At 52.6% G+C, this 27,845-nt stretch overlaps 1 protein-coding gene across 1 annotated transcript; it reads left to right on the top strand.

Annotated features, from left to right (window-relative positions):
* On the top strand, positions 1–27,845 carry LOC129200245 (collagen alpha-2(VI) chain). The gene is made up of 28 exons (XM_054811585.1): positions 1–193; positions 4,823–4,957; positions 5,881–6,479; positions 7,673–7,693; positions 8,420–8,485; positions 9,024–9,077; positions 9,189–9,233; positions 9,418–9,444; positions 9,719–9,745; positions 9,847–9,891; positions 11,121–11,174; positions 11,572–11,634; positions 11,892–11,954; positions 12,844–12,933; positions 13,801–13,863; positions 14,270–14,332; positions 14,476–14,538; positions 15,070–15,132; positions 15,557–15,607; positions 15,999–16,034; positions 16,420–16,482; positions 16,720–16,782; positions 17,071–17,106; positions 17,365–17,410; positions 17,774–17,926; positions 18,185–18,637; positions 18,974–19,012; positions 26,272–27,845. Exons 2-28 carry the CDS (start codon positions 4,852–4,854, stop codon positions 26,877–26,879), a joined length of 3,060 nt encoding a protein of 1,019 aa, XP_054667560.1. The 5' UTR covers positions 1–193; positions 4,823–4,851; the 3' UTR covers positions 26,880–27,845.

The raw sequence follows: 27,845 nt of genomic DNA, 5'->3' as shown, positions 1-27,845 counted from the left end.
GTTGCAGGGAGCAGAGGGACGGGGCTGGAGACGCCTCTGCTGCTCCTGGCCGCTCCTCCCCAGCGCCTGGAGCTCACCCTGCAGCCGGGGATGCGGGAGCCTTCCTGACACCAGCCACTCCACAGAGTCTTTTTTTTTTCTCCTGACTTTTCGGAAGCTTTTTGGAGGAAATTTTGATGACCTCGTTTTCCAGGTAGGCAAAGCTTTTCCTCGCCTTGTGTAGCGGTCGTGCGGCTTATTGACCGGTGGCTCTCCAGCTAGGAGTAACAGAGGCAGCCCCTGGAATCCCAGCCTGTGCTCCTGCTGCTCACGGGCTCTCCAGCAAGCTGCACATTTCAGGCACACCGTGTTTAGACAGTACCTGCTGTAAGAGAGTATATATTTTTCCGTTACTCTCAGCTTTTGGCTAGTTAGGGTGTTTTTCAAAGAGGGGTTTGGTGGGGTTTTTTTCGGTGTGGTTAGTGTGAGCCACAGACTCTCATCTGCCAGGGCCAGAGGTCTAGAAAATCCCTCGGGGGGGGGACCTGTTGAATTAAATTCTTCCCTGGGACAACGGTGTTGCATTCAGCAGCTCCGCTGACATGATGGCAGCGGCACAGGACTCCACCACTGCTGTGCAGCACAGAGACTGATCCGGTGCACGATTCCTCCTTGATTTTCAGAATTTCAGAACATTTGGACTAGGGAAACTTGTGTTTCTCAGTTATGCTGAGTTACATAAGCACAAGCACAAGATTTTGGGGGGTAACTGCACGTTCGGAAATGCCTGCGAGCTTGTTGCTCATCTGGTCAGCTATTTTTTTGCTGGCAGGGCTCTGCGTGAGCGCTGTAAATGCAGGTTTCTGGCTGCCAGAGCAGAAGCTCCAGGGAGCTGCAGCATCCTCGGGGTGCTGCGCGGTCCCACGGCCAGAGCACCCTGCGGGGGCTGCTCCCCCCAGCCTTCCCGTGGCCTGGGCTTCCCTGGCTGAAATCCCGGGAGAGGTGCAGCAGGAGAGCTGGAGAAGAACCAGGCTCCTTCCCGGGGGGAAACCTCCCGCTGGGTGGTCTGCCCAGGGACCGAGGCTGCAGGGCATTTGGGTAGAGATGGCGACGATCACTGAAATTCCCTCCGCGTGCAAAGTGCAAACCGAGTGCATGCAAATGAGGAAGAGGAGGTGCATTTAGAAGAGCTTTTGTTCCAAATGGGACACTTTTTCTTTTTTTTTTTCTTTCCTGGTTTTATTTAGCAAACATTTGAGTAGAGCAAAATGCTGCCTGCCAAGTGGGTGGCACCACAGGCATGGTCGTGAAAAAAGTTGGGATGGGGTCCCTGCCAGAGCAGCAGTGCTGGTTCAAACTTTATTCTACAGAGGACGTAGCTACCATAATTCTCCTTTTCTGAGAGTAATGCGATTTTTGTGGCCTTAAATAAGCTCCTTGCAGACAGAGTCAGCTTAGAGACCGGAGCACCTGAATTTTTGTAAATTTGGGAACAATTTGCTCAGCTATAATAGGTGTTGTGGTATTGCAGGAGGAGCTTCAGAGATATCCATGTGTGGGATAAGACAGACCATGGCTCTGCCTGGCCAGGCACATGAGCTGACCTTTCTAGTGCATTAAATCAATCTGATAATCAGTTGTGAGTGCGCAAATAAGCCAACTGTAATTTGCACATTTGAAAGAGTAATTGCAAGCCACTCGTTTGCCATAATATTACATCTGGTTCAGTTGCTCAGGGTGGGAAGAGGTACCCACAAGCAGGGAACTCAGGTCCTCTTGCAAGACCACCGTTTTTGCAGGGCTCTGTGTAGATAACTCCATACACTTTTGCAATTGTGTGGGTAACAGCCAGGTCACTTGGGATCTGAGTGTGGGAGCAGCAAACAACCAAGTATTTTTCTCCCGAGCACTTGAGGCATTAGGTCGGAGCATAGACCCTAATTCAGGGAGGGTGGTGCAAAGCAGTGCCCTCAAAAGCTGTTTAGGGAATCCAAAACCACTGCTCGAAATTCCTTGGTTTGTTGGGGGTTTTTTTGTGTGTGTGCATCTCATGGGGAAAGAAATGCATCACTCAACAATACAAATATTGACAGAAAGAAATTTCAAGATAAATCCTTGTAAGGCCTTGCTCCTACAGTATCATGGTCCTGCTCTTGCAGAGAAAGGTCAAGGAAGAACAGGATGGCCAGACCCAAGTGTTCAAACATAATGAGTCAGCTCCCAATTTGTTCTTTCCATTAGTTTTCTGGACTGTCAGTGTTCAAAACTCATCTTCAACATCCAGAAATGCGTTAGTCCGAAGTACACCCTTTTGCTAGTGAAATCTGAGACTTCCCTTTGAGCGTTTCGCAGCAGGAGATGGGGCTTTAAGGAAAATATCAAGTGTTACAAGATTCGCAACAGCATCACAACAGCTGATAGCATTCTGAGGATGACAAAATAGGGACCATGGCCCACCCCAGCCTTGGAGACCCCTTAGATGGGGAGAGGAGTCTCCAGCAGCCTCCCCACCATGTGCCCACTCACCATTAATACCAGAAGGGATCCTGGTATGGCAGAAGGCTAACGTAGCCCGAGGTGCAGAGGTCCCCCCTGAGGGAGACAGAGTGCCTGTGACAAAGTGGAACAGAGCAGACCGTGTGCGACAGGACCACGAAGAAGTGCGGTGTGTCTCGTGTTTTCTGCCTGGGTAGAGGCAAAGGCCGTGGTGCTTCATGGACCCAGTCAAAGCTGTGGGCAGGGGCAGTCCTGGCCCTGGTTGCCCATGTGTTTTAACTGCTCGCCACGGCTCTGCCTGGAGAGCATCTCTTCTACACAGCGCCTTTCCCACCCACACACACACGGCAGGAGGGAGGGAAGGAGGTGGTTAAACGTGGTGATCCGTGAGTCAGACACTTGGCCAAAGCCTCCAGCGCTCCCAGCCTCTCCAGGAACTGACGTCTCCGGCTTCCTCAGCTGACGCTAAAGACTAGCTCTAAAATGGTGCTGTCTGAAGGCACAAAGCTGTCGTGTCCTGCAAAAGATGAGGATCTCCTGCAGCTCTGCTTTGTGGAGGGCAAATGAGATGAAGGAAGCCCGTAGTGATGCTTGAGGGAGGAAGTCTTGATCTTAACTAAAATACCCATTTAGCATTAAAGTATTTTATCCTTACCACACCCCTTCTGTTCTCTGCAGGACAATGAAAACTGAGCCACACTGGCCTGTGCAGGGTCTTCACGAGGCCACACTCAGGTCTCTTTGCAAACATCTGTGCAGCTGCTCTTGAGCTGGAGGGGGAGGAAAAGGACCCATGAACTGCTTGTTAGGGACATTTGGGTGCTGAGCTGGAGGCACGGGAGAGGCCCTTGATGTCAGTGGCCTTTGCTGAGCCACGTCTGTGAAGCACCTCAAGTTGGTGTCCCCAAAGCTTTTGGATCTCTTGTCCCATCCACCTAGGAGACCCAGCATGAGGGTTTCTTCTTCCCCTGTCCAAAACCCAGCCTGAGCACTGGCTCTTGCAGGCTTGTTAGGGTACTCACAAGCCTTAGTAAGGAGGAAGGCTGTCACTGTCGTTAGGAGATCGGTGGCACTGATACGAAATGGCATCTCCAGCATCAACCAGTTTGCAGAACCCTGCGAGGCACTGCAGCTTGCAGTGTAAACTGGAACGGGACATGTCCCACCAGGGAATAGCAGGTCACCACGTGGAGAGAGGTGTCTAGAGAGATGCGGGGGGAGCTGAGCTGCCTGTATTCTTCTGGTAATGCCATTTCTCATGCAACTGAGATGGCAGCTCAGCTGCATTACAGACTTGCCCTCCCACTGCACTGCCAATGCATCCGAATGCACTCTCAGTGTCCGTTCAAGCCTTGGACTCTTCCAAGAGCTACCCAAAAAAGCCATTCAAGGAAGAAACTCTCTTTCTGGACTGGCCTCAGGCCTTCCTTTCATAACAGAGATCACACATGCCCTTTTTTGTTTGTGTTGAGTTGACCACCAAGCAGAAAAGCGTCTATGCTACCACTTGGTCTGTGTGCCAGCAAGGGGCCATGCTGGTTAGTGCGGTTGTCCTCTAAACATGAAGGCGAGCATCATTCTTTGCTGTTGATAAGTGTCACTTGGGTATTGTCTGTGAATGTCCTTTCAAAGCCTGAACACATTTCCAAGAAGTTCTCAGACTAGATCTCTAACTCTTCTGCTGCTTAAGTTACCATAACCCTACACAAAATATATTCCCATGTGCAGCTGGACCTTGGAGGCCCAGTGACGGGTTGAATGCTGAAGATGTGCATTTCTTCAAGTGCTGATTTATTCATCCCTTCACTCCGTGGGTTATGCAGCAGCACTGTTAAGGAAGGGATTTTGTACCTTTTCAGTATGCGCAGGTGTCACCACACCCAGATGGGAGCTGGAGGTGGAAAGGACCTGTTGCATGCCTTCACTGGTAGTCTGGCCAAGGAGGCAGAGAAAGGAGCATGGATGCTTACCGCTGCATGGATCAGGGGTGATGGAGTCAGTGTGGTCATGGAGCAGACAGACACACACTGGGAGAGAAACCATGAAATCAGAAGATCCTGACACACTGTCAATAGCTCCACCGCCTGATCCCTGCCTTCAGACTGACAGAGAAGCTAAAGCACTATTAAATCACTCGCCCATATTCCAACAAAGGAAATATTTTAATTGCTTAGCTTTTGAGTCAATACAAAAATCTACATTAGTGGCCCAGTGATGCATCACGGTGATGGAGAGGTCATGGTTTTCACACACAGGGTTTATATGGAGCATTGGCTGGTTTGTATCTTCCCAGCAGAGCTAGGAGGTTGTATATTGTCCTTAACATGTAACTGGTGTTTTCCCACAGGCATCTAAATATCCAGAGGAACCGCTGAGATGTTCCGAGAAGCCTTTTTTTCCACTCTCCTTTGTGTGGTTCTGGTTCCTCTCCACGCTCAGTTTGATGGGGATCCTGGAGATGTTAGTCCTACCTCCTGTGCAGGTACAAACCAGATAATTTGGGTGTCTCTCTCATTTCTAGGCAGCCATTTCATCAAAAGCAATCGCCCTGCTCGGTTGTAGAGCCTGCTCAGAAGGACTTGACAGTGGCACGTTACACCTCTCCGGCCCCTTTGCACTCCTGGGGTAGCAATCCGTCTGTAGGGAACACCATCCTCTACGGAAACTCCCATTTCTGGGTTTGCATTGGAGTGCAGAGAGGTGGAGATGGAAGAGCTGGGGTCCGCCAGTGGTGGCTTCTACCAGCTGATGCAGTAATAAATCCCAGTCAGTCTCCAGAGCTCAGCTCTGTATCTGATGTCGGACAATAGTCCATTTTGAATTGGATTATTTCAGCGCTTTTCAGTGTCAGTGTGGAGAAGGTGATTTACGTGTCCAGCCTGACTTTTACAAAAAATGGCAAGATTTTTTGAGACTGATTCAATAGTGAGCAGATCTTAGGATTTTGAAGTCCTGGGCACCGGAGAGTCGTCTAACCCGAATGCAGATGTTACTGCTAGAGCTAGGTGGGACTTGGGCTTTTTCCAGTATCATGCTTGGGTATGATCTTTTTGAAAATATTTATAAATCAGAGAGCAACCAGCAGCCTGGCAGGCAGGGCATTCATTTAGCGCGAGCGAGCAAAAGTCAATACCCTTGCTCTTTGTTCAAACCTGGCACTTAGTCCTCAGTTTCCTTGTTTGCTCCAACCCAGGTGGAAATAGCTCCTGATTATTTCCTGCAATGCCCTTGCGGGAAGGTGAATCTCCAGCCTCGTGCTGGGGTTTGCTCTCTTCACAGCTCGGAGTGCTGTCCTCTGTGTGCTGTCTCTATATGCCTCTCGGTCCAGGTTTCTGGGGGACAGTGAAGGGGGTGCAGGGGTGCATGAAGTGCTCTGACCTGGTCTGAATAATTGTCTCCATGCAGAGAAGAGGAACTGCCCCATCAACGTGTACTTCATCATTGACACCTCGGAGAGTGTCGCTCTGCAGACGGTGCCCATCCAGAGCCTCGTGGATCAAATAAAGCGGTTCATCCCTGTGTTCATTGACAAACTGGAGAATGAGCTCTACCAGAACCAAGTCTACATCACTTGGCAGTTTGGTGGACTTCATTACTCGGATGTGGTGGAGGTTTATAGTCTTTTAACAAGCAGCAAAGACATATTCCTCCCCAGGCTGTCCGCTATTAATTACCTTGGCCGGGGCACCTTCACGGACTGTGCCATCTCCAACATGACGGAGCAGATCCAGACCCAGATGGCCTCGGGTGTGAACTTTGCGATAGTCATCACTGACGGCCACGTCACCGGCAGCCCCTGCGGGGGGATGAAGATGCAGGCTGAGAGGGCACGAGACATGGGGATCAAGCTCTTTGCGGTGGCCCCCAGCGAGAACGTCTACGAGCAGGGACTGCGGGAGATCGCCAACCTGCCGCACGAGCTGTACCGCAACAACTACGCCATCACGCAGAAAGACACCCTGGACATCGATGTGAACACCATCGACAGGATAATCCAAGCTATGGTACGGAGTGCCACCTGAGGGGCAGGAGTATAACGGGGGTTGAGTATAACATGGATTGAGGTGGGGGATGCTTTCTGAGCGGCCCCATGGTGGGTTTTGCCAGGGCTCAAGCGAGCACCTCCAGCAGGGTGCTGTGGTTTAACCCGGCCGGCAGCTAAAACAACCACACAGCCGTTCGGTCACTGCTCCCCCGCGTGGGATGGGGAGAGAAGTGAAAAGGAAAAAAAATGTAAAACTTGTGGGTTGAGATAAAGATGGTTTAATAGGACAGAAAAGGAAGAGAATAATGATAATAATGATAGCAATGATAACAATGATGATAAATAATAATAACAATAATGCTAAAAGAATATACAAACCAAGTGATGCACAGCACAATTGCTTACCAAACTCTGACCGATGCCCAGGTAGTTCCTGAGCCACGGCCCCTCCCGGCCAGCTCCCCCCAGTTATATACGGAGCATGACGCTGTATGGTATGGAATATCCCTTCGGCCAGTCTGGGTCAGCTGCCCTGGCTGTGCCACCCCAGCTCCTTGTGCTCCCCTGGGGAAGGCTCACGCCTCCTTTCTGGCAGGGCCTGGGAAGCTGAAAAGTCCTTGACTTAATTGTAAACACTGCTTAGCAACAGCTAAACATCAGTGTGTTATCGATGTTATTTTCATACTAAATCTAAACTGCAGCGCCCTACCAGCTACTAGGGAGAAAATTAACTCTATCCCAGCCAAAACCCGGACACAGGGAAACGCCTCCATTTGCTTCTCTTCCTTTTCTATGTCCTTTCAGCACTTAGGGGCCAAACGGAGCCTCGAGCATCCCTGATTTCTCTGGTTAGGTGCTTAACCAGGACTCCTTGGTCTGCGCCTCGGTTCCCCCGCAGCACGCCTGGGCAGGCTGCCACCCGGTCTTGGCTCTTGCTGAAGGCCAGACCCGTACCCCAGCCTGCTCCCCATCCAGGGGCGCGCGGAAGAATGTGCAGCACCGAGACGTGTGCTCACCATCACCACGGTCTGTGGGGCCCCACCTGGGAGGCACTACTAAGGGGGGACTCTGCTGAGAATGTCTTCACAGCCACGGGACCTTTTCCGCCTCCTCTCCCTCACCGTCACACACACCTCCAAGGGTGCGATGCGGTTTTTCTCCTGGGGCTCACCACCCTAACTGATTCTGTTCACCCTGTTTTCTCCTTTGCAGAAACACGAAGCCTACGCAGAGGTGAGTGAGCAGCATCTTTACGCCGTTGCCACATGACACAGGTTTAAGTTGCCTCACTTAGAGAAGAGCAGCTCGCGCCCCGGAGTAGCAGGCCAGATTTTACGGCGAGCTGCATGGGATGGGTCTCTGCCCACCTGCGGACCAGTGCAGAGCCTGGGGATCCGTCCCCTGACCCAGTGGTTAAAATGGCACACTGGACTCTTCACTGTCCACCTCCCCCTCACCTGCAATGAACTCAGGTCTATCGAATAGACTCATTTTATTACTTTGGAGGCATGTTTCGCAGGTGCTCTGCAAGCTGAAGCTCCTGCCCTGCTGGTATGGCATGGACAGGGTTTGGCACACGCAGGGAGGAGCGTGCAGAGTGATGCTCCCAAGGGCACGTGCATCCCCTGATGGCCCCAGAAGAGCAAGCCCACACCACCTCACCTGACACTTAGCAGTCCTGTCTTTTCAGTTTGGGCCCAGAGCCAAGCCATCATGAATGTGCTTGTGGCAACTTTCTGCTTTTAATTTATGGGCAGCATTTTTCTGCATGCTTGTTGCTGCCTCAACTCTGACCCAGATGGAGCCATGGTAGTTTTTCAGTGCTGCGGTCACGGGGAGAGGTGCGTGGAGAGCCGTGGTGCGGGGCCGAGCTTCGGGTGCGCGCTGGGTCAGCACACGAAGCAGCCGGCATGCTGCAGCGCGGTGGTTACACCTCCTGTTTAATTTGTCGTGTTTCAGTGCTACAAGATGAGCTGCCTGGAGATTGTGGGTCCGCCTGGTCCCAAGGGATACCGAGGGCAGAAGGTAAGTTGCCTGGGAAGAGAATAATGCCAGTGCCTGCCACAGACACTGCAGGATGCCCTAGATCCCACTTCACAGGTGTAGCACCCAGGTGGGAAATAACTCCCCAGCATCTCTCCTGGCCCTGGGACACTGCCGTGCCGCAGTGAAAGGAGCACACAGCCAGCACCCCTACCCCCTCGTGTCCGTGCCGGGGCTGATGCGTTGACAGCAGTGCAGAGAGGCATCCGAGCATCGGCCGTGCCAGCCACAGCCGGCACCTTCAGCACCTGAGGACAGCAGGACGAGGCAGCAGTTGTCTCCGATTCTCCCACCCTCAAGAGCAGAGCTCTCCTGTGCGCAGGGTGCCCCCTCCCCTCTCCTGCCCCCAGCTCCGTGCGCTCCCCTCCCCATACAGTCTTTCCCCGACTTCCCCAGGATAAAGCAGGTCCCGCTCCGCCAGCACGCTGCCCCAAGCCTGATGCTCCCAGAAATTGCCATTTTCTCACAGTCAGCGCCAAGCCCGGACTTATGTTGGGTTGTTTTTTTTTCCTTTCCTTAGGGTGCAAAGGGGAACATGGGTGAGCCAGGCTCCCCTGGGCTCAAGGGACGACAGGTGAGTTGTGGAAAGTCCCCCGCCGCCGCAGCCAGCACTGCCGTCCCTGCGTTAGCTGGGGCCGCATCTCTGCCGCGCTCAAGCTAACTCTCCGTGTCTTCTTCCCTTAAGGGTGACCCAGGTATCGAAGGTCCGATCGGATACCCTGGTCCCAAGGTAAGAATCCCATAGCCGGTGAGTGGGGTCTTCGCATTCATTGATTTTTGGTAAAGCAGGGGGAGCTTTGCTTCTCCCTCTCACCTGCCCATTTCCTACCTGAGACCCCCAGTACTCCGCTGCCTCTGCTCCTGCTGATCCCCAGGCACTAACACAGGGTTTTTCTTCTTTTCTTTTTGTCTAGGGTGTCCCAGGGCTGAAAGGAGAGAAGGTGAGAAAGAAGAGACCAAATGGCATGTCTGGGCCCTTGGGGGGCGCTGGGGGAGACAGCCTTCTGTTGCAAAGAGGGAGAGTTTAGCTGTAATGGGGAGATTAATAATCCTATTAGTATGTAATTGTGGACATGGGGAGGGATTTCCAGGGGCATCCCAAAGCCTGTCTCATCCTTCAGGCATTGCTTACGGTCTTGTGAAGTGGTGACGTTTTGACAATGTAAGTGGGTGGGATGTAGGCAGTGCCTGACTCCTGTCCTCCTCTTCCCCCAGGGCGAGATTGGATCCGATGGACGGAGGGTAAGAAAGGACATCTTCTAATTTGCATGTTGTTCCAGCTACCAACCCTTGAATCCGTGTTAACAGATCGCTGATCCCTCTTTTCTTCCCCCTGATCCCAGGGTGCCGCTGGTTTGGCAGGCAGGAACGGCACCGATGGACAGAAGGTAACACCACCCGGGAGCACCTTGGAATGTCGCTGCTGCTGTTTCGTTTCTTTACCCACCCTTGTCTCCACAGGTTGTTTTGTTTCTCCCATCCCACTCGCTAGTTTTTTGTTCTGACTGAGGTTTCTATGAACTTATTTGCACATTATTCTGCATGTCCTGTAGAAATATGCAAGCTGGCTGGAGATTAATTAGTTCAGGTCACAGAAGTGCTACCCCTTCCTTAGCAAGCTCTCTGCAGGAACTAGATGTGTCACCCGGACTGTGCTCCTGCTGCAGGAGGATCATCTGGGTGTAGATATCTCCTCTTGAGTGGCAGTGACCCCTACAGGACATGTACACAGGAAGTTTTGCAGAAATTTGGTTTTCACGGCAGTTCATCATAGAATACGAAATTTCATCTCTAAGCTACTGCTTGTTCTTAATATTAAAGCCCTAAAGCCAGGTTCAAGTACCTTGTAACAAAGTCCCTCTGTCCCCTCTGCGGTGAGCATAGAGGGCCACGACGTCCCTTAGCTCACACGCCGCGCAGATGTACCGCAGCGGGATAGCCTAACCTGAGGTGATTTCAGCGGGCTTTGCCCATGGGCCAGCACACATTGGCTTTGCTCTGCACTTTCTCACATACCCAGCCAACCACAGCTGTGAGACAATACCAATTATTCTTCCCACTCCTAAAATGCCTGCCAAAGCTCTAAAAACACAAAAGTCCTTCAGTCACCACCGTTCTCTAAGCCGGGCTGAGCTGTCTAAGCGCTGCTGGCAAAGCCATTTCGGGGTGCAGAGCAAGGCGGTCACCGCTCTCGCGGTGTCCATCAGGCAGCCTGGTTCCTGTGAACCTGAGCTGCTCCGACGTGAGAAGCACAATGGAGGACCAGCACAACCGTGGACGTGAGTGACCACCAAATCCAGCCTCAAGGGATGTGTCCACCACCCCAGGCATGTGCATGGGATGAGCGTGCCTGAATCCCCACCAACACCCATGCTGCCACTCGGGGCGTTGTGGTATTTTCTCCTCCTCCATTTGTCTCTGCACACCACACTCCTGTTTAAGGAGTAAAAATTGATAGCACTTAAAAATGAAATAGCACTTGCTATTTATTCTCTAACTGACCACAGGTACGGTCAGCAGATGACGTTAAAAATTAGTAACTGTTAACAGGAAAAGCTGTATTTTCCCTTCAGACACCTACAGCTTCTCTGTCTTCTTTTGAATGCTATCTCTCTAGGGCAAGCTGGGGAGAATTGGACCTCCGGGCTGCAAGGGAGACCCCGGTGACAAGGTAGGAACGCTTTACTCTTTCACTAGGCACATCAGCTGTATCGCCCCGACTTTAGCTGCTGCTTGAGTGGCACATGCAGAGAAATACGGCCAACGAGAGGTTACTGGCCCATTTTCCAACTGATTGCATGATCTGATCCCAAGCCCGGGATCCACAGAATAGGGAGCACAGACTGAATTTCTTGTGCCTCCTTTCCATGGGCAGGTAAGGTGGGATCCCCGAGTGTCCCTCCCTTCCACGTAGAGAGGATGAACTGCTCCTTGTGTCAACACTAGCGACAAGCAAAAACTATTTTAGTCTCTAGAGCAACTTTCTAAGTCAGTTGATTTATTCTGCAGGGAAAATGCATATTGTTGCCACTGCAAAATGTGTGGTTCTTTGTCCTTTCCCTCTGTAGGGCCCCGATGGCTACCCAGGAGATGCAGGAGACCAAGGTGAAAGAGGAGATGAAGGCATAAAGGTACAAGTAGTCAGAACAGCAAGCAGGGTGTGGGCAGAGGCCACCAGTGGGGACACGGTTGCCTATATTTGCTCTTGAATCCTTCCATGGAGCCCACAGGCTCTGTCTGCCTGGGGTCTGGACCCCATCACCAGACACAGGAGCTGAGGGAAGAGCCTTGCTGGCCACACTCCTTGGGCTCCTCATGGTGCACGTCAGTGGTGCACAGCAACATGCTGACGACGCAGGCAATGACCATCGCTCTCTGGCTATTTCAGGGAGATCCTGGCCGGCCTGGTCGCAGCGGACCCCCGGGACCTCCAGGAGAAAAAGGAAGCCCGGTAGGTTCATGCAAGGTTCAGATGTCTCTGCTCCACCTGGCATGGAGCAGGACAGTATCAACTGCTCTTCATGGGGCAGCTACAGCACAAAGATGACTGCTCGCCAAGGCATCCTGGTGGTTCTGCACATTAGCCCACCGGCACGGAGAACGCACAAGCCCCCAGGTGGGGCGGTCGAGTGAGCTCTCCTGCCGTGCGTGTCCCCACCGGTACAGTGGGAAATGTCACGTGGGCAGCAGGAGAGGGGACTGAGCAACATCCCTGCAGCTGCCCAGAGCAAAATGAGAATGGGCCCAGAGGAGAGAAAAGCAGGCAAAATAGACTTAAGAGGATTTACCTTTCTAGCCAATCCATTGCACTGCATCTTTCCCTGCCTTCCCATCTTCTCTGGAGTAGAAGGTCCCTGTCTGGCCGTGGTCTCTCCGCCACAGTCTCATGACTTCCTCAGTGTTTATGGCAGTGCCAGTGTTTGCAGGCTGCGGGTGGACTTTAACGATTAACTGCTCAGAGATCTAACGCAGGCTTTACCCACCGCACTTGACCTTACAGCCAAAGGGGTTGCTGTGCTGATGGCCAGTTACTTCAGACATAGTGGAGGAGGCTGAAATAGCCCCGCGGCTTTAGGCAGGGCTGAACAGGCGCGGCAAGGAAGAGTTGACAAGCCTTTGCAGTGGCTGATGGAGAAAAGGTGACACAGCATCACCCTGCTCCAAGGCTGGAGCCTGTGCATGCTGCTTTGACATGAAGGCATGGTGGGTGCGTGGAAGCATAAGCTGTGTGCTCATAGACACATCTGCTCAAGGGTGGACTGCTTGACACAGGACAAGAGGGGTGTGTGTGTGCACCTTGACCTCTCTTCTAATGAACTGTGTTTCTTTTTCTTCTCAAGGGACTTCCGGGCAACCCTGGAGCTCAAGGGCCTGCTGGAAGTAAGGGAAGAAAAGGTGAAGTGGGACCTCCTGGACCCAAAGGAGAGCCTGTAAGTGTCTGAATAGCTCTCTGGTCAGTGGGCACACCACGGGAGCGTGATGCAGTTTCATGGATGAGCTCCAAGAAACTGCTCCATTTAGCGTGCCTGCCCTGCCTTCTGCATCCCAAAAGATGTGCAGATGCTGATCTCCTTGCCTTCCCCATCTTCACAGAGCAGTACTTCCATAATCCTAAGCGTGATGTTAGCCATTTCACCTTAGAGAAGCATCCTGTATTCCCACATAGCCACAAATGTCTCCATGGATGTCCAGGGACCCTTTGGCTGTACTCTAGCAAGTTCCCCAAACCTCTGGATTCCTGTAGGAGCTCACAGAGTCGAGATCTGGTGGCTGTTATAGTAGAGCTCTGCCCTGAAAAGAATCACAGCTGTGTCACAATATCGATGGTGCCTCACAGACCAAAGCTAATGTGATGGGGCACTGCAAAATACAGGAGTGGGTTGGAGATGACGTTCCCTGGAAGAATACAGCTGCATGGCTCCACCAGAGCCAAGAGACCAGAACTCAGCCAGCTTGTGTCCTTGTGCAAGATCTGGTGGGGGAAGCAACGCCAGATGAGCTGGAAGTAAAGCAGAGTCTTTAACCCTGAGGGAATGAACCACGAGTGCTTGTGGCCACTGCAGTGACCACCCTCCTGAAAGAGCAGTCTGGCTGTGGCTTCCCAAAAGCCAGAGGCAAGATCCCCCAAGCAGTGCCGGCATGGGCATTCCTGCTCCCCTGGTGCCAGGCACACACTCGCTAAGGGGGCAAGGAGACGTCTCTTGGGCCAGGAGGGAGAAGGCAGGGCAGCCAGGCATCACTGCTCGGGTAGCATCCATCTTTGCATCCCATTTATGTGACTTTCTGTGTCTGCCAAGGGTCGACGTGGAGATCCAGGGACGAAAGGCAGCAAAGGCACTCCTGGGTCCAAAGGAGAAAGGGTGAGTAAAGCAACTGCCCAGACCATTGCAAATGAGCCCAGATGCACAGGAGTGTTGTGAGTGATGCATTACTGCCCAGCCGTGAAGTGTCCAACACCAGCGCTGGGAACTGCAGATCCCCGTGGGCTCTGCATGCGTGCTCTGTTCCCACCGTACCCATGCCTGCCCTGGTGGCAGCCGGTACAGCCTCCTCTTCCAGGGCTTCATCCAGAGAGGGCATGAAGGGCAGCAAAGCTCAAGGCTAAGAGACATGTTGAGAGGGCACACTGCCCTGACTCTGTGTTTCAAGCCAAGAAACACCAGATTTGAGAAAAGCATCATGCCTCCTCGCTCCAAGGAGCGCTGCCATGCGCACAACTAGCATTGGAGACATCCCTGACTGGGAATACCTTTACCCTCTTCACAGGGAGATCCTGGTCCAGAGGGTCCTCGTGGCCTGCCTGGCGAGGTTGGAAGCAAAGGAGAAAGGGTAAGCATGGAGCAGGGGCTGGTGACAGCCAGGAGGGAGGGAGAGTGGTGCTGCCATCCAGGGCAGCTCACCCAGCTCTCCTCCTGATGCACACCTGCCTGTACCTGCCTCTCTACATTCTTGCATCTTGCTTTGCCTTGCAGGGAGACCAAGGACTGCCAGGACCCCGAGGCCCTTCAGGTGTTGTGGGAGAGCCAGGCAAGATAGTAAGTCATCCTGGGGCATCTGTGTGACCGTGTCCTCCCTCTGCGGTGAGAGCTTGTCCTACTGACATAAGCTGGCGGTGCTGTCCCTCCCAAGGGGACCCTGCCTGACCTTTTCTCAGGGAGGCTCAAAAATTATCCCAAGGGCACCTGGCTAGCCCTTCCTGGGGCAAGGAGAAGTTGCAGGACCCAGGAGTCCCTGCTTCTCCATCACTCCCCATCCCAGGTGTACCTATGATCACATGGAAGGGTGTCTCGGAGCGAGGAAAGACGGGTCTCCCTGGGCGCCCATTTGTCCCAGGCCTGTGGTCAGTCCAGCACCCCGCTGCGGCAGTAGTGCCGTAACACTCGTGTGGCTCCATGGGATGCAGGAACCCAAGTGCTGAACCAGTCACTGTCACAATAACCTCATCGGGAGAGGGGGGATGGTCTCGCAGCATCGTCCCAAGAGCTGGTTTCTCCAGCACGGCCCCCTGTGCGGCTGGGGAGCCGCAGGGAACAGCCTCACCCGCTCCCCCCAACGCTGTCCTGCAGGGATCGCGTGGGGACCCTGGCGACCTGGGCCCAAGAGGTGACGCCGGACCACCAGGACCAAAGGTGAAGTACCTGAATGCAACTCTGCATTTGAAAGGGTATTTTGGTGTGCTTTTTTTTTTTTTTTTACTTATTGTTTAAAAAAAGGCAGTTTCCACTGCACAAACTTGTATGCCTTGGGAACAGAATGGCTCAAACCTGAGCCTTCCTATGGGGCAGAGATGTAGGTCTCGCTCTGGCCAAGGCAGCTCTGATTACGCCCCTCACCCCGCACAGATTCAGGGGGGTCCCTGGCATGCGATGTCCCCAAGACCCTGCGAAGCCTGGCTCCGCACAGCCATTCCCAGTGTTTCGTGGCCAGCTGCAGAAGCCACAGCTCCTGGTGGTGCCTCACCCCAAGAGAAGACAAAAACGGCTCTGTCACTGGCATCACCAGGTCAGAAAGGCCAGGTTTGGTTTCTAACGGGTCATATTTTTTCTAACAAAGGGTGACAGAGGCAGACCTGGCTTTAGCTACCCTGGACCAAGAGGACCGCAGGTATGTATGCCTCATCTGGCGCAGATATACGTGCTGTGAGGAAGCTGTTTCGGTGGAGTTGCTGTTGGAGCTGAGCAGCCTGGGAGAAGAGGGAAGGAGGAAGAAACATGATCAGGGTTACAAAAACATGGAGCCTGCAAAGGGGGCGAGGGGGCTGAACGCCGGGACTGAGCCTGGCTGCAGCTCCATCAGCCTCATGGCAGAGGTGCTGGGAACCGCAGCCTCAACGGTGGTGATGGGGAGGTGTCTGTGCCCACCACCCCAACCATCAGCCTGAAGCTACGCCAGCCATTCAGCTTCGTGCCCCTCACTGCAAACATCGGATGTACGCGTGCATGATGGGGGGCTGGTACCGGTTGGATGCTGACGTCTCCCTCCTCTCCCTTTGCAGGGTGACAAGGGTGAGAAGGGGCAGCCGGGACCCAAGGTGAGTGTGTTTGTCTCCGTCGCCTGTTTTTTGCGCTGACTGAAATGCAGAGTAGTGGTCGCCCGACCCTCCGGGTGCGTGGCCGAGGAGCCGGTCCTGCCGGCAGCTGCCCTGGCTGTTCCCTGCAGCTGCGGAGCCTGGGTGTATCTCCCAGGCCCATCTCCTTTTGAAACTATCTGAAATATGCTTTGTGCAAAACTTCTTTATTCTTAGTTAATGCCTATGTAAACACTGTTTATTTGCTCTGCGCTGAGCTGCTGGTGTAGAGGGTGTTCTCCCGGGCCAGGCAGGCATGTGTTTTTGACGGGCTCATAGCAGCAGTGGCTCTGCCTGAGCACATCCAGATGTGCTCCATGCCGGATCTGTTTCTCCTTCCTTCGAGCAGGGAGGAAGAGGTGAGCTTGGACCAAAAGGAGTGCAAGGGACCAAAGGAGAGAAGGGGGAACCGGTAAGCAGACTTCCCGTACTGCCCGTGGGGTCAGCGTCCCCCTCCCATGCCTCTGCCAGATGTACTGGGGATGGTGCTGCCCAATGCCCTGCCTGCCCTGCGTCCTCAGGCTCAGCCTTGGCAGGCTGGTGACCGCGATTAGCAAGGCTGAGCCTGACGAGGGGGTCAGGAGGAGCCCCGCACACCAGTGGCTGCATTGCTGGGGAAATATTTGACCCTTCTTTGCTTCTTACCCAGGGTGATCCTGGCCCAGGAGGTGAGCCCGGACCCCGCGGTCCAACTGGTGAAGCAGGCCCCGAGGTACGGTACCATGCCATCGTGTCTGAGCAGATGCTGCAGCTCCCTCCTCTCCTCCCCTCTTCTCCTTGATGCTCTAAAGCCCAGAGGACCCCAGTGGGTCTCCCTGCAGCAGGGCTTGCTGGAGGGGACACCATGCCAGACACGTCTCCTGACTCCCTGCGAGGCTTTCCTACCCTTCCCATGGCAGACCTCTGCAAAAAGCCATGGTTTTGATGGCTCTGATGTCTAGTTCCCAAAAAGGGAACTCATGGGAAAACTGCGCCTGAAATCCCTGTGCTCTTCTTACAGGGGACCCCCGGCCCACCAGGAGATCCTGGCCTGACTGTAAGTAGCATTGCTCTGCAGCCCCTGGTGCTCTCCCTTCTGGGGCAACCACGGCTTTGCCGTGCAGAGCCTGACAACAAAACAGGTCACCAGGTCCTGCCGCTGCCTGGCAGAGGTGGCCTGTGGCTTCCCACGGGAGCCAGGGAGGGAGGGGAGGGGGCCGGCTGGGTGGGAAGGGAAGGGGGAGCCTTTCCCTGAGAGGGGACGGATACTTCGTAAGGGGAGGGAGGCATTAACCCTGCAACCCTTTGCTGGCAGGACTGCGACGTGATGACCTATGTGCGAGAGACGTGCGGATGCTGTGGTGAGCAGACCATCACCTCCCCCCAGGGCAGGGAAACGACCACTCGAGGGATGGGGAAAGGGGGTCACAGAGGCTGCCTCCTTCTTCGGGAGCTCCCTGGAGGGAGCTCTGCCCCCTGAGCTGTAACACGGAATTGCATGGTCCAGATGATAGGATAGAGTGTATCACACAGCAAGATTAAGGTTTCTTTTGGTATCCTGTGACAGAAAGATGCATGTAAAATCTTCCCTGTGCAGCACCACAAACCCTGTGGTGTGATGCTAACTGTCTCCGTCTTCCCATAGATGGTCTCTTCTGCCCTGGTGGCTTTTGTCCCCACCATCATTGACCTTTGTGCTTTCCTCCTCCTGTCCTCCTCCCCAGACTGTGAGAAGCGCTGCGGTGCCCTGGACATCATGTTTGTCATAGACAGCTCGGAGAGTATTGGCTACACCAACTTCACCCTGGAGAAAAATTTTGTTGTCAACGTGGTCAGCCGGCTGGGCTCTATTGCCAAGGACCCCAAGTCACAGACAGGTCTGGGCTGTGTGGGGACACAGTGGGGCACGGGAAAAAGAAAAGGGTCTTGGATCCCTCCAGCTTCCACATTTGTCTGTAGCTGCCCTGGGCTGCAACCCATCCGTCCAGCATTTTCTCAGCAGTTTCAGCTCTTCCCCCTTCCCTTCCCAGCTCTGTAGACCAACTGGGCAGTTCTTTGCAGATACAAAAGTTTGCTGACTTTCTCCACTTTTCACTGAGGATGCAAAGCCAAGTAACGTGACTCTTCATTGGCAGGTGCCCGTGTTGGGGTGGTGCAGTACAGTCATGAGGGGACCTTCGAAGCCATCAAGCTTGATGATGAGCGCATTGATTCACTGTCGAGCTTCAAGGAAGCAGTGAAGCGCCTGGAGTGGATTGCTGGAGGCACCTGGACACCGTCTGCCCTTCAGTTTGCCTACAACAAGCTCATCAAGGAAAGCAGGCGGGAGAAAGCCCAAGTGTTTGCTGTGGTGATCACGGATGGGCGCTACGACCCCCGGGATGACGACAAGAACCTAGGGGCTCTTTGTGGTAGAGATGTGGTTGTCAACACCATTGGCATTGGAGACATGTTTGATCAGCCAGAACAGAGCGAGACCCTGGTCTCCATCGCCTGCAATGAACCCCAGCGAGTCCAGAAGATGAGGCTCTTCTCAGACCTGGTGGCAGAGGAGTTCATTGACAAGATGGAGGACGTGCTCTGCCCAGGTCTGTACCTGGCCTTGCACAGTTCTTACCAGGACTGGAGTTTTCACCCCCAGGGTTTGGGGGCAGGGGGTGAGGTGGGGGGTGCATATATGGTGCATTGCAATGACTGCAGAGACTGCAGTGTGTCCCAGTGGGTCTGTCAGTAGCTCATAAGTTGGATCATTCATGGCGGGGGCTGACCTTTATGTAGCCCTGGATAAAGAGTCCTTCCTCAGATACGGTCCAGCCTTTTGGGGCAGTCCTTCGGAGTCCTTTCGCCTTGTAAGAGACCTCCCTGACTGCGCAAGCCATGCTGGCAGCACATCACTCACTTTTCCTTGTTTCTTTTCCTTCCAGATCCACAGATCGTCTGTCCCGAGCTGCCCTGTCAGACAGGTAAACATGACAAGTAGCTTCATGCCATCTGCACGGGGTGGTAGGTCTAGGGGAGAGCGCACAAGGATGAGGAGTGGGAGGGGGGGGGCGTGCAACCCTATTCGTTCCCTTTGGATGGCAGGAGTTTGGGAAATAGCATTACTTTACATGAGGAGAGGCTCCAGGGTTTCATCTCCTGCTCTTTTCCTGTCTCTTTGAGTTCTCTGCACAGGTAGGTACGAGTGCACCGCGTTAGTGCACCAGCATGACTCAGCCCTGATATTCCTCCCTGTCCCAATTCCGGGGATCCACCAGGTTTGGACCTCCAAACTCGGCATTTAATTTCTCACTTGTTCCATACATCAAGTCAAAACACCCTTGCTAAACTCTCCCACCCTTGTGACCTTTGAGATGCAGAGCCCAGCCTGCAGCACTGGGCAGGATGCTCCTTGGGAGTGACAAGGGGCTAGGGACCGCTTGGAAAATGACACCGTAGTGGACCCAAAGCTTTGGCTTCTCTAACGCTGGCTGTATTTAATTAACAATTAACTCAGGGTGTTAGATTAAAGGAAAAAGGCTGTGAGGATCCTCTGGTATAAAGGACAGCTGCTGCTCGCTGCAGGTAGCTTTACTTGATTCCATTTTGTTTCTGAAGGAGTAGATCTGCAACCTGAATTCCTAGAGATCCTGTCTGAGCCTCTGTGCCTGTTTAAATACAATAGATGCACATTTGCTGATGTACATAAAGCTTATAGGGGACAAAGTTTTGCCAGTTCTTGCAATTTTTGTCTCTGCTCTTGCCGTGAATGTTTTTGTGAAAGTCCCCAGCTTCAACTCAGTATTATACAGAACCTCAAATTTCATTTTCAAAGAAGTCCCTTTGTTTCCATACAAAGCAAAGGAAAACTGGTCCCAGGATGCTCAGAAATCTGAAGACAGAAAAGCTATAATTATTCTCTCACTATTTTGAGTATTTGTACCTGGCCATGCAGAGAGCACAATGTCCAACCGTGCTGCTGAGCTATCCACCCAGGCTCCTCTGTGGTGTCCTCTGAGGAGCTTTGTCCTGCGGATCCATGCACAAGGAGGCGACTTCCCCAAGCCACACTGGTGACTGATCAGGTGTCTTCAAAGGTTTTGGTCTTTGCAGCCTGCCCGTTTCTGAGGAACACTGCAGGAGAGAGACTGACCCAAGCAGTGGCACACTCATGTTCTCCTAGGCTTGGGCCATCAAAACCCTCCAAAGCAAGGCAAAGTTGGCGGTCCTTTCCCTGTAGTGCACTTGGGTGTTTCTGGTCCTGATGCAAGGTGAGAACAGTTTGCTGGTACCTGACAGTCCTGGAGACCAGAACAGAAACGGCTTGAGGAGGCATCTGAGGGGGTTCTCTCCTGGGCGAATCCCTCAAGCCATGCTGTAGGCAGGCCAGGTCAAGTGCAGGTTCTACACCTGTGCCCCAGAGGACATGGAGGGACCTGGCTGGGTAGGTGTGGGCCTCCTGTGAAAGTGCCCGTATACCCATCTCAGCATGGGCAAAAGTGGTCCTGGTGTGCGAGGATCTGTGCTAGGCCTGGTAGATCAAGTTTTAAGTGATACCCAGGGGTTCAGGGGTCTTTGGGCAAAGCACCTTCCACCCGCCGCGCTGGATGATCCATGATGCATATCTGTCAGCATTTAGAAGGATTTGCAATGATCACACTTGCCTAGTGGCAAGGGAACACGTTAGATGGGATGTGACATAAGGCATGTGACAGAGCCTGGGGCTTCTCTGCTCAGTGCTCACCCTCCTCTGGTTCTCCAAGAACATCTCAAGAGCTGGTGCCAACTCACGTGCAAACCCTTTGGATGGAGACGGTGCCCTTCGCAGGGTATGTGCGTGAGCTTCGTGCACATCCAATGTGTGTGACAGGACAGACGGGTTCAGGTCAGGGAGGCAGCTACGCCCAGCCCTGTTCTTGGCCTCGTGGCTGTCGGAGCTGCAGTCCTGGCACTTTATGAAGCAAATCAATTGCTCATGATTGAGCCTGGGTATTGTCAGCAGAGCGCAGGGAGGGACAGGTATTACATACACCTGGCTTCCTCCCTGCTGCCTTGCAGAGCCAGGCACATCGCCACTTTGGGTTGACATCCGCAGCTGAAGGCGTGCTGCCCCAGTGCTTTGCCTAAGGAAATCCAGGTTTTCCTATTTTCAGGGCAGACCCTTGTCTCCCTGTTACCACCCATCGATTGCTGCGGTGCTGACAGGATGCTGGAGTGTTAAATGGGTTAATTGCCAAGCAAATCTGAACTGACCACTTGCTTCAATAGAAACCGCATGACGCTCCGTGACGCTTCTTCTAACCCATGCAAAAGGCTTTGCTTTGAGCTTTGGGATGTTACTCGAATCTAAGTTCAGGTGGAGATGGAGGCTCTCAGGGTCCCGACTAGCCCAGATGCCGCACAGGAGCATTGCACAGCGCAGGGCAGTGACTCTAGCCAAAGCGCAGCAGGCTGTGTGCCGGGCAAGGAGTTCACATAATGCTGTCCCTTAGATGTCTTTCTGGCTGTACAGCATCATGCGTACAGCTTGCATGTAGCAGAATTCAAAGCTCTGTGATAGCTGAATCCCATACAGCAGAAAGGATCTGGACCCCGTGGCCCTCTTCCAAGCACTGCTCTTTCTCCATCGTGCCTGTGCTGGATGACTGGAAAGGAACTGGGCAGTTAAGGTTTCACGTCATTTTCTGAGGTCTCTTGGTTGATGTGTGATTGACTTTGGTGTGAATCCCATGGTTCCTCAGACGTAAAAGTGGCAGAAAGATTTAAAATCTGGCTTGGTCTTTACTTCTCTGTCCCTCGTTAGCTCTGTTCTTCTCTGGTGCAGTGCACGTAGGAAAGCCAGGCAGCATTCAGAGACACAGCCGTTGCTAGCAAGCCCTGAAAATATTCTTTTGACGCTCACTTGCAGATGACGGGAACCCTGGGAACGTAAACCCACTTATTTTCCGCCCCATGGAAGAGGGAGTCAACATAGATTTCCCCAGCACCATACATTCGATCGCCCAGTTCCTAAACTCCACGCGGGAAACCCAGGACCCCAGCATGTACACCCAGCTGGTAGCCACTTTGGCCTTTACCGCCGAAAAAGCCAAGTTTGCCACTGGAAATGAGCGGCAAGAGTGGATGGACTTGTTCATTGACACCTTCAAAATGGTGCACAGCGAGATTGTGGGAGACCCAGAAACCGTGCTAGGGCTTTGCTGACACCTCCGTTAGAGATCTCATGAAGTGGGTGGAGGCAGAGGTTGAGCGGAGGTGGCAATCGTCTTTCCTCGAGTGCCTGTTTGGCAGAGGGGACAGGTACATTGGTAGATGCTTTTAGTTTAGGAGAAACACAGGCAGTGAAATGGCTTGGTTGCACTCAGCTGGGGACGTGACACAGGCAGCAGTCCCCTCCGGCTTGGCTGGCTGATGAGCATGGCTGCTTTCCCCAGGGATGTCAAGAGATGCTCTTTTTTTGCCCACCGCTTTTCTGCAGAGGAGCTGCATTGCCTCGGTCCCTGAGCCAGCCACACCGCTCCCCTCCAGCCCTCCCGCGCTCTCACCCAGCTCCGGCAGACTCGCATGTCCCGGCCCTCAGCCACGCGTGAGCACGGGGCTCCATGAAGGAGACTGCCAGCACGCACGTGGCTGAGGGCCAGAGCAAGCCCCTTGTTTGCAGAGAGCCTAACGATGCGCTTTTCCCACGCCTTCCTACATATGTACTTGCTGACTGCTTCTGAAGCATCTTCTGCATCCTCTCGCTGGGTTACCGTGAGGGCTCTCTTTGGGTCCTGCAAGCCATTTGTGTGGCAAGGCTGGCAAAGCAAGGCGCGTCCGCTCTCGCCGCAGTGAGTGTCTCTGTACAACCATTCGATGGGCAGCTGGGGATACTGAGGGGACAGAGCAAAGAGTATGGGAGGGGTGCAACCCTGGCTTTCCATCAAGAGCACCAAAACCCGGGGAGTGCTTCTCTTGGAAGCTGTATGAGCTCCCTCTGCCTTTTTCTCTGCTTGTACGTTTGTGTTTCTTCTGTCTTAATTAGCAACATGTACCTGTTCATATCCACGATAGAGGTTGTGTAGGATCAGGCAGTGCAAAGCAAAAAATCCACGACTGCACAGTCAAACCTCCATGATACATTACGTGAGCTGTTTAAAAGCAAGTATTCGAACTTGTAGTATAACCCATTCAATCCATACCCAGGGCTAGTGTGGTTCAGAGAGACTACAGACCCGCCACTTGCACTGCGGGTACGTGCGTTTAGACAAGGAGTGGCATTTCCATGAGCTCAGCTGCCCCTTGTTTTCACAAAAAGTCGGGCAGGTGACTGCCATTCCTGCCTCCAGAATAACTACTGCCCTCTCAAACTGTAAGAAGAGGAAAAGGCATTTTGCGTGCAGACACAAGAGTAGAAGTGTTTACTGCCAGCAAGTGAATTTTGCAGCCTCTCTAACTGGCATGGTATTATTGCAATAAAGTATACTGAGCAAACGTCATATTTAATGGGTAGGAGGGAGATGTACGGTCTTCAACAATGCGGTTGGGCTGTAATGTTTCCAGGTGTGCGAAGTGGAGCCCGTTGCCAAGCTCATGCATGGGAATTGGAATGAGGAGCTTGCCCACTTGGAACTTCTTGCGGTGTTTTCAACATCTGGGGCTTGCCAGTCTAGGCTAGACGCCGTCCGGCGATGGGCACGCAGGGGAGGCGTTTGTGTCGCTCAGCACGTGAGCAGGTCAGACGCGCTGCACAAAAATAGGCTTTCTCCCAAGGTTTCAGCACTTTTTGCTCCCAGTCTATAGGGACAGGGACCTCAGGACAAACCCAAGGTTTTGCTGAGCTGCCTTGCATCTCTTATGTTCCCACGGGATAACTCCTATGTAAAGGCATCTTACCGCACAGCTCGAAGGCAGCCCTCTCCCGCCGTGAGGGCTGAGCAGCGAGCGGAGTGTCTCTGGGGAGTGCTGCTGCAGTAGAGCCTGCCGGGAGAGCCAGACATGTGTTATGCTCTCGCTGAAGCTCCATGGAGTGATGCTGCTCTCAGACATGGTCTGCTTAACTAGGAGCTCTTAAGGCTTGCTTCGGGTCATGTGGGAGGTGGGTGGATCTTGCTTGTTGTCTCAAGAAACATGACTACACATGGACAAGCATGTTACAGACTGGTAATGCTTCTCCAGCACGATATGCAGCCCTCGCTCCCACCCGCTCGCTTCCACCTGCTTTTGCAGACCCCTACGTAGATTTTGGACTGTGAGGTTGCGAGGTGCGTGCCTTCCCTCCTTTCCCTCTCCATGACTGCGCAGAGCAGGTGAGGACCAGGAGCGCAGGCGCTGCCAAAGCCAAGTATGCTTGTGGCAGCAGCGCCCGCGCACCGGGAACTGCAGCATCAATGCACCCTTAGACAACACTTCTCAAGGAAGGTTGGGCAGAGGTGAGTATGAACCTTTATTGATTTAAAGGAGTGGAGTAGCACAGTTGAATTTCAAAATGTAATGTTGAAAAAGCATCGCTTGGAGATAGGCTTCTACTGCAGTCGGAACTGGCATTGCAGAGGGCTGTTCGCAGTTAGACAATGTACAGTAAGCACCACGCAAGGCATGCTGTCGTTGTAGATATGTTTTACAGTGCGGGCTAAGGAGAAATGCCAGTCTACTATGTCAGGGAACACGATGCAGAAACAACCACAGACTTTTGCAGCGAGTTATGTTAAACCACAAGTACCAGCAGAAGTTCCTGCATCAGGTTTGACTGTTTTATCATGGATGGAAGTGGTGCCAAATAGTCTGCGAGCTCAACAATATGCACCATCGCAGCTTCTGCTACACTGTCTTGGGCTCTTGGTTTTGTGTTGGACACTGTTTTTGTAGTCTCAAGGGTGCAGGTATCTATTTTGCTTTAAATATAACTTTGCTGTTTGCTGAATGTTGACCGCACACATACTACTAATGTACTAAACAGCGATCCACTTGTTGCTCAGCTCATACAAGGAATTCCACTGGCTCAGCACCCGCCGTGCTGAATCCAGGTGTAACAGTGTTCAGCACTGAGGAAGAATTTTGTCAAGTTGGATTTGCTCATAGTAAGGAAATTCAACCTGATGCGATAGTCCTACCCCAAAAGTTACCCCTCGCTGTCAGAAATGGATGTTTAAGCTGGGGCTGCTCCAGAACCTCCTATTCCTTGCCAGTCATGCAACACAAGATGACATCGGCTCCAGGACTTCACCCTTTTGAGATTCAGTCTTAGAGCCACAGAATTGCTTGACAGTGATACAGCCATTGCCCTGCTGCAAACTCGGGGGGAGGGGGGCCATCCGCAGCATGTACATCACAAATCAAGACTGCTGTTGCCATCATATTCCTGACTAGTGCTTTCAGCAGAGAAGGAAACTCAAAGGAAGAAGAAGAAGAAAATTCAACCATGCAGTAATGGAAGTGTTTCTCGGAGTAGTGTACACAGAGGAACACCAAATGCAGTGCACATAACTACTGCAGAGGAACAAAATAATGGTCCCTAACTAACAGCTGTCTCCAAAGACTGCTGTTTAATTCTCCCTTTTTTTCTGAGTTCATTCACTGTGTATATTCTTTTATGCCCACTCTGTGGACAGGTGTGTTCTGAGTGACTGAAGAACAATGTCCCACTGTGTTTCACTCCAATATTGGTCTGTTATATATTACAAAAGCTGCTTTGCTACGTACAGGTGCATCAACAAGAGTAGTCTTGTTTTCCAACCGTATGACCCAACCTTTATAAGCTCTTCAGGAATTAGTGATTGCTGATTAAGCTAATCTGGGTGAAAGGTACGAAAACAGCTTTTGTCCTACACATCTGTGTGTTTCAGAGTAACCCTGAAAGTAAACCCCTCTCTAGAAGTAACTGAGAGGTTTGCAGACACTGCCTGCCATCAATCTCTGGACATTCCTGTTACGGATAAGAGCTGGGCACTGCTGTAAGAAGGTGGATGTAATTCTGGGACTCAAATGCACAGACCTGTCTAATCTCACGGATGCTTGTGGAGGTCTGTCACAGGCCCCAGAATTATCATTCATTAAGATCTAGTGCCCAGGACCTGAGGGAATCAGAAGCAAAGCTCCTGCAGTACCAGCTGCAAAGACAGGCTTTGGCAGCGGAGTGGGGCTCGTCCTTCTTTGGACAAAGATGCACAGAGGCAACACCAGCCCGAACTGCCCGAGACAACCCCCAGACGTATCCCGTAGGCTTTCTTATGCTCCCAAATTTGTCTTCTTCTTTCTCCTGCAGAGCTTGCGGTGGCCCAGTGCACGCAGCGCCCCGTTGATGTCGTCTTCTTGCTCGATGGCTCTGAAAGGATCGGGGAGCAGAATTTCCACAGGGCCCACCACTTTGTGGAGGAGGTGGCCCGACAGCTCACGCTGGCCAGGAGCAACAGCGACAACATGAATGCCCGGATTGCGCTGCTGCAGTACGGCAGTGAGAGGGACCAGGATGTGGTCTTCCCACTGACCTACAACCTGACGGAAATCTCCAATGCCCTGGCACAGATCAAGTACCTGGACTCGTCCTCCAACATTGGGTCAGCCATCATACACGCCATCAACAACATCGTGCTCAGCCCAGGAGATGGGCAGCGACTGGCCCGGCGCAATGCCGAGCTCTCCTTCGTCTTCATCACTGACGGCATCACAGGAAGCAAGAACCTCGAGGAGGCCATCAACTCCATGAAGAAGCAAGACGTTATGCCCACAGTAGTGGCTCTCGGGAGTGACGTAGACATGGACGTCCTGCTGAAGCTTGGCCTCGGGGACCGGGCAGCCATCTTCCGGGAGAAGGACTATGACAGCCTCTCCCAGCCCAGCTTCTTCGACAGGTTCATTAGGTGGATATGTTAAATGAAGGGAGTACACATGTCTTCCTCTCACCAGTATACACCCCCCCGATACTACCTGTTTCATTTTCTTCCCTCTGTATGGTTGCTAGCAACTCTGAGCTGGCCCAGAACAGCTGCCCTCTGGGTCCTCCTTTCTAGCCAAAATCCAGAGCTCTTTATTGATTTTTCATGATGAAAAGTCATGTATCTTACATTTATGGTGCTAATTAAAACCAAGATCGAAGCAGGATACAGAGCCATAAGACATATTTCTGTAAAGCTTTACACACACTAAGCCATGCCTTGCGTACGTACTGTAATCCTAGGAGGGCTTGTCAGAAACCCTTACAGTGCAGTAGGACAAATGATCATCTCTAGTTTTCAAAAACTCTCAATATCCCTCAGTCTTCTCTGAGGAGCTTTATTGTTGTGACATCCCCTGTTCTTTAGCAAACCCTTTTCCAGATTATCTTATCTTTTTTGTTCTCTTGGTACTTCTGCCCTGAGAGAACCAAGTGAGTTTATGACACATCACATGCTGCTTGAAATGGTCAGCAACTTGCTTTCCTTTTGCATGGCCCTTGGTGGCTTGGTTCTCTTTCCCAGGAGCAATGGGTGGTGAGAGGTTTTGCTGCCTTCTACAGTTGTCTGCAGATGCTCCTTTGGGGGCTCTATCTATACTAAATTTCATAGATCATCTTTAAGATCTTCACTTTCCTATGGGTCATTACTTCCTTTTGCCATTCTGACCTTCATCAGAACCTGTTCATTTATTACTGTACCCAAAATCCTGGCTGAGAGGGGCAGCATACCTCCCAGCATCTCACAAAATACCAGGCAGCCTCCAGAGCTGCCTCCCTGTCATCCCAATGTGCTCAAAGCAACTATGGTGCCTTCTTCCCACCGGTATCTGCTGAGCAATGCCCAGATTTGAACATGAATTATTGTGCTGTCTGCAAAAATGAACAAATAAACTCTTTTCACCCTA

This window comes from Grus americana, unplaced genomic scaffold (genome assembly GCF_028858705.1).
Source record: "Grus americana isolate bGruAme1 unplaced genomic scaffold, bGruAme1.mat H_24, whole genome shotgun sequence".
Lineage (NCBI taxonomy): Eukaryota > Metazoa > Chordata > Aves > Gruiformes > Gruidae > Grus > Grus americana.
The sequence above is the reverse complement of the archived record's forward strand: the minus strand, read 5'-3'. Positions and strand labels throughout refer to the sequence as shown.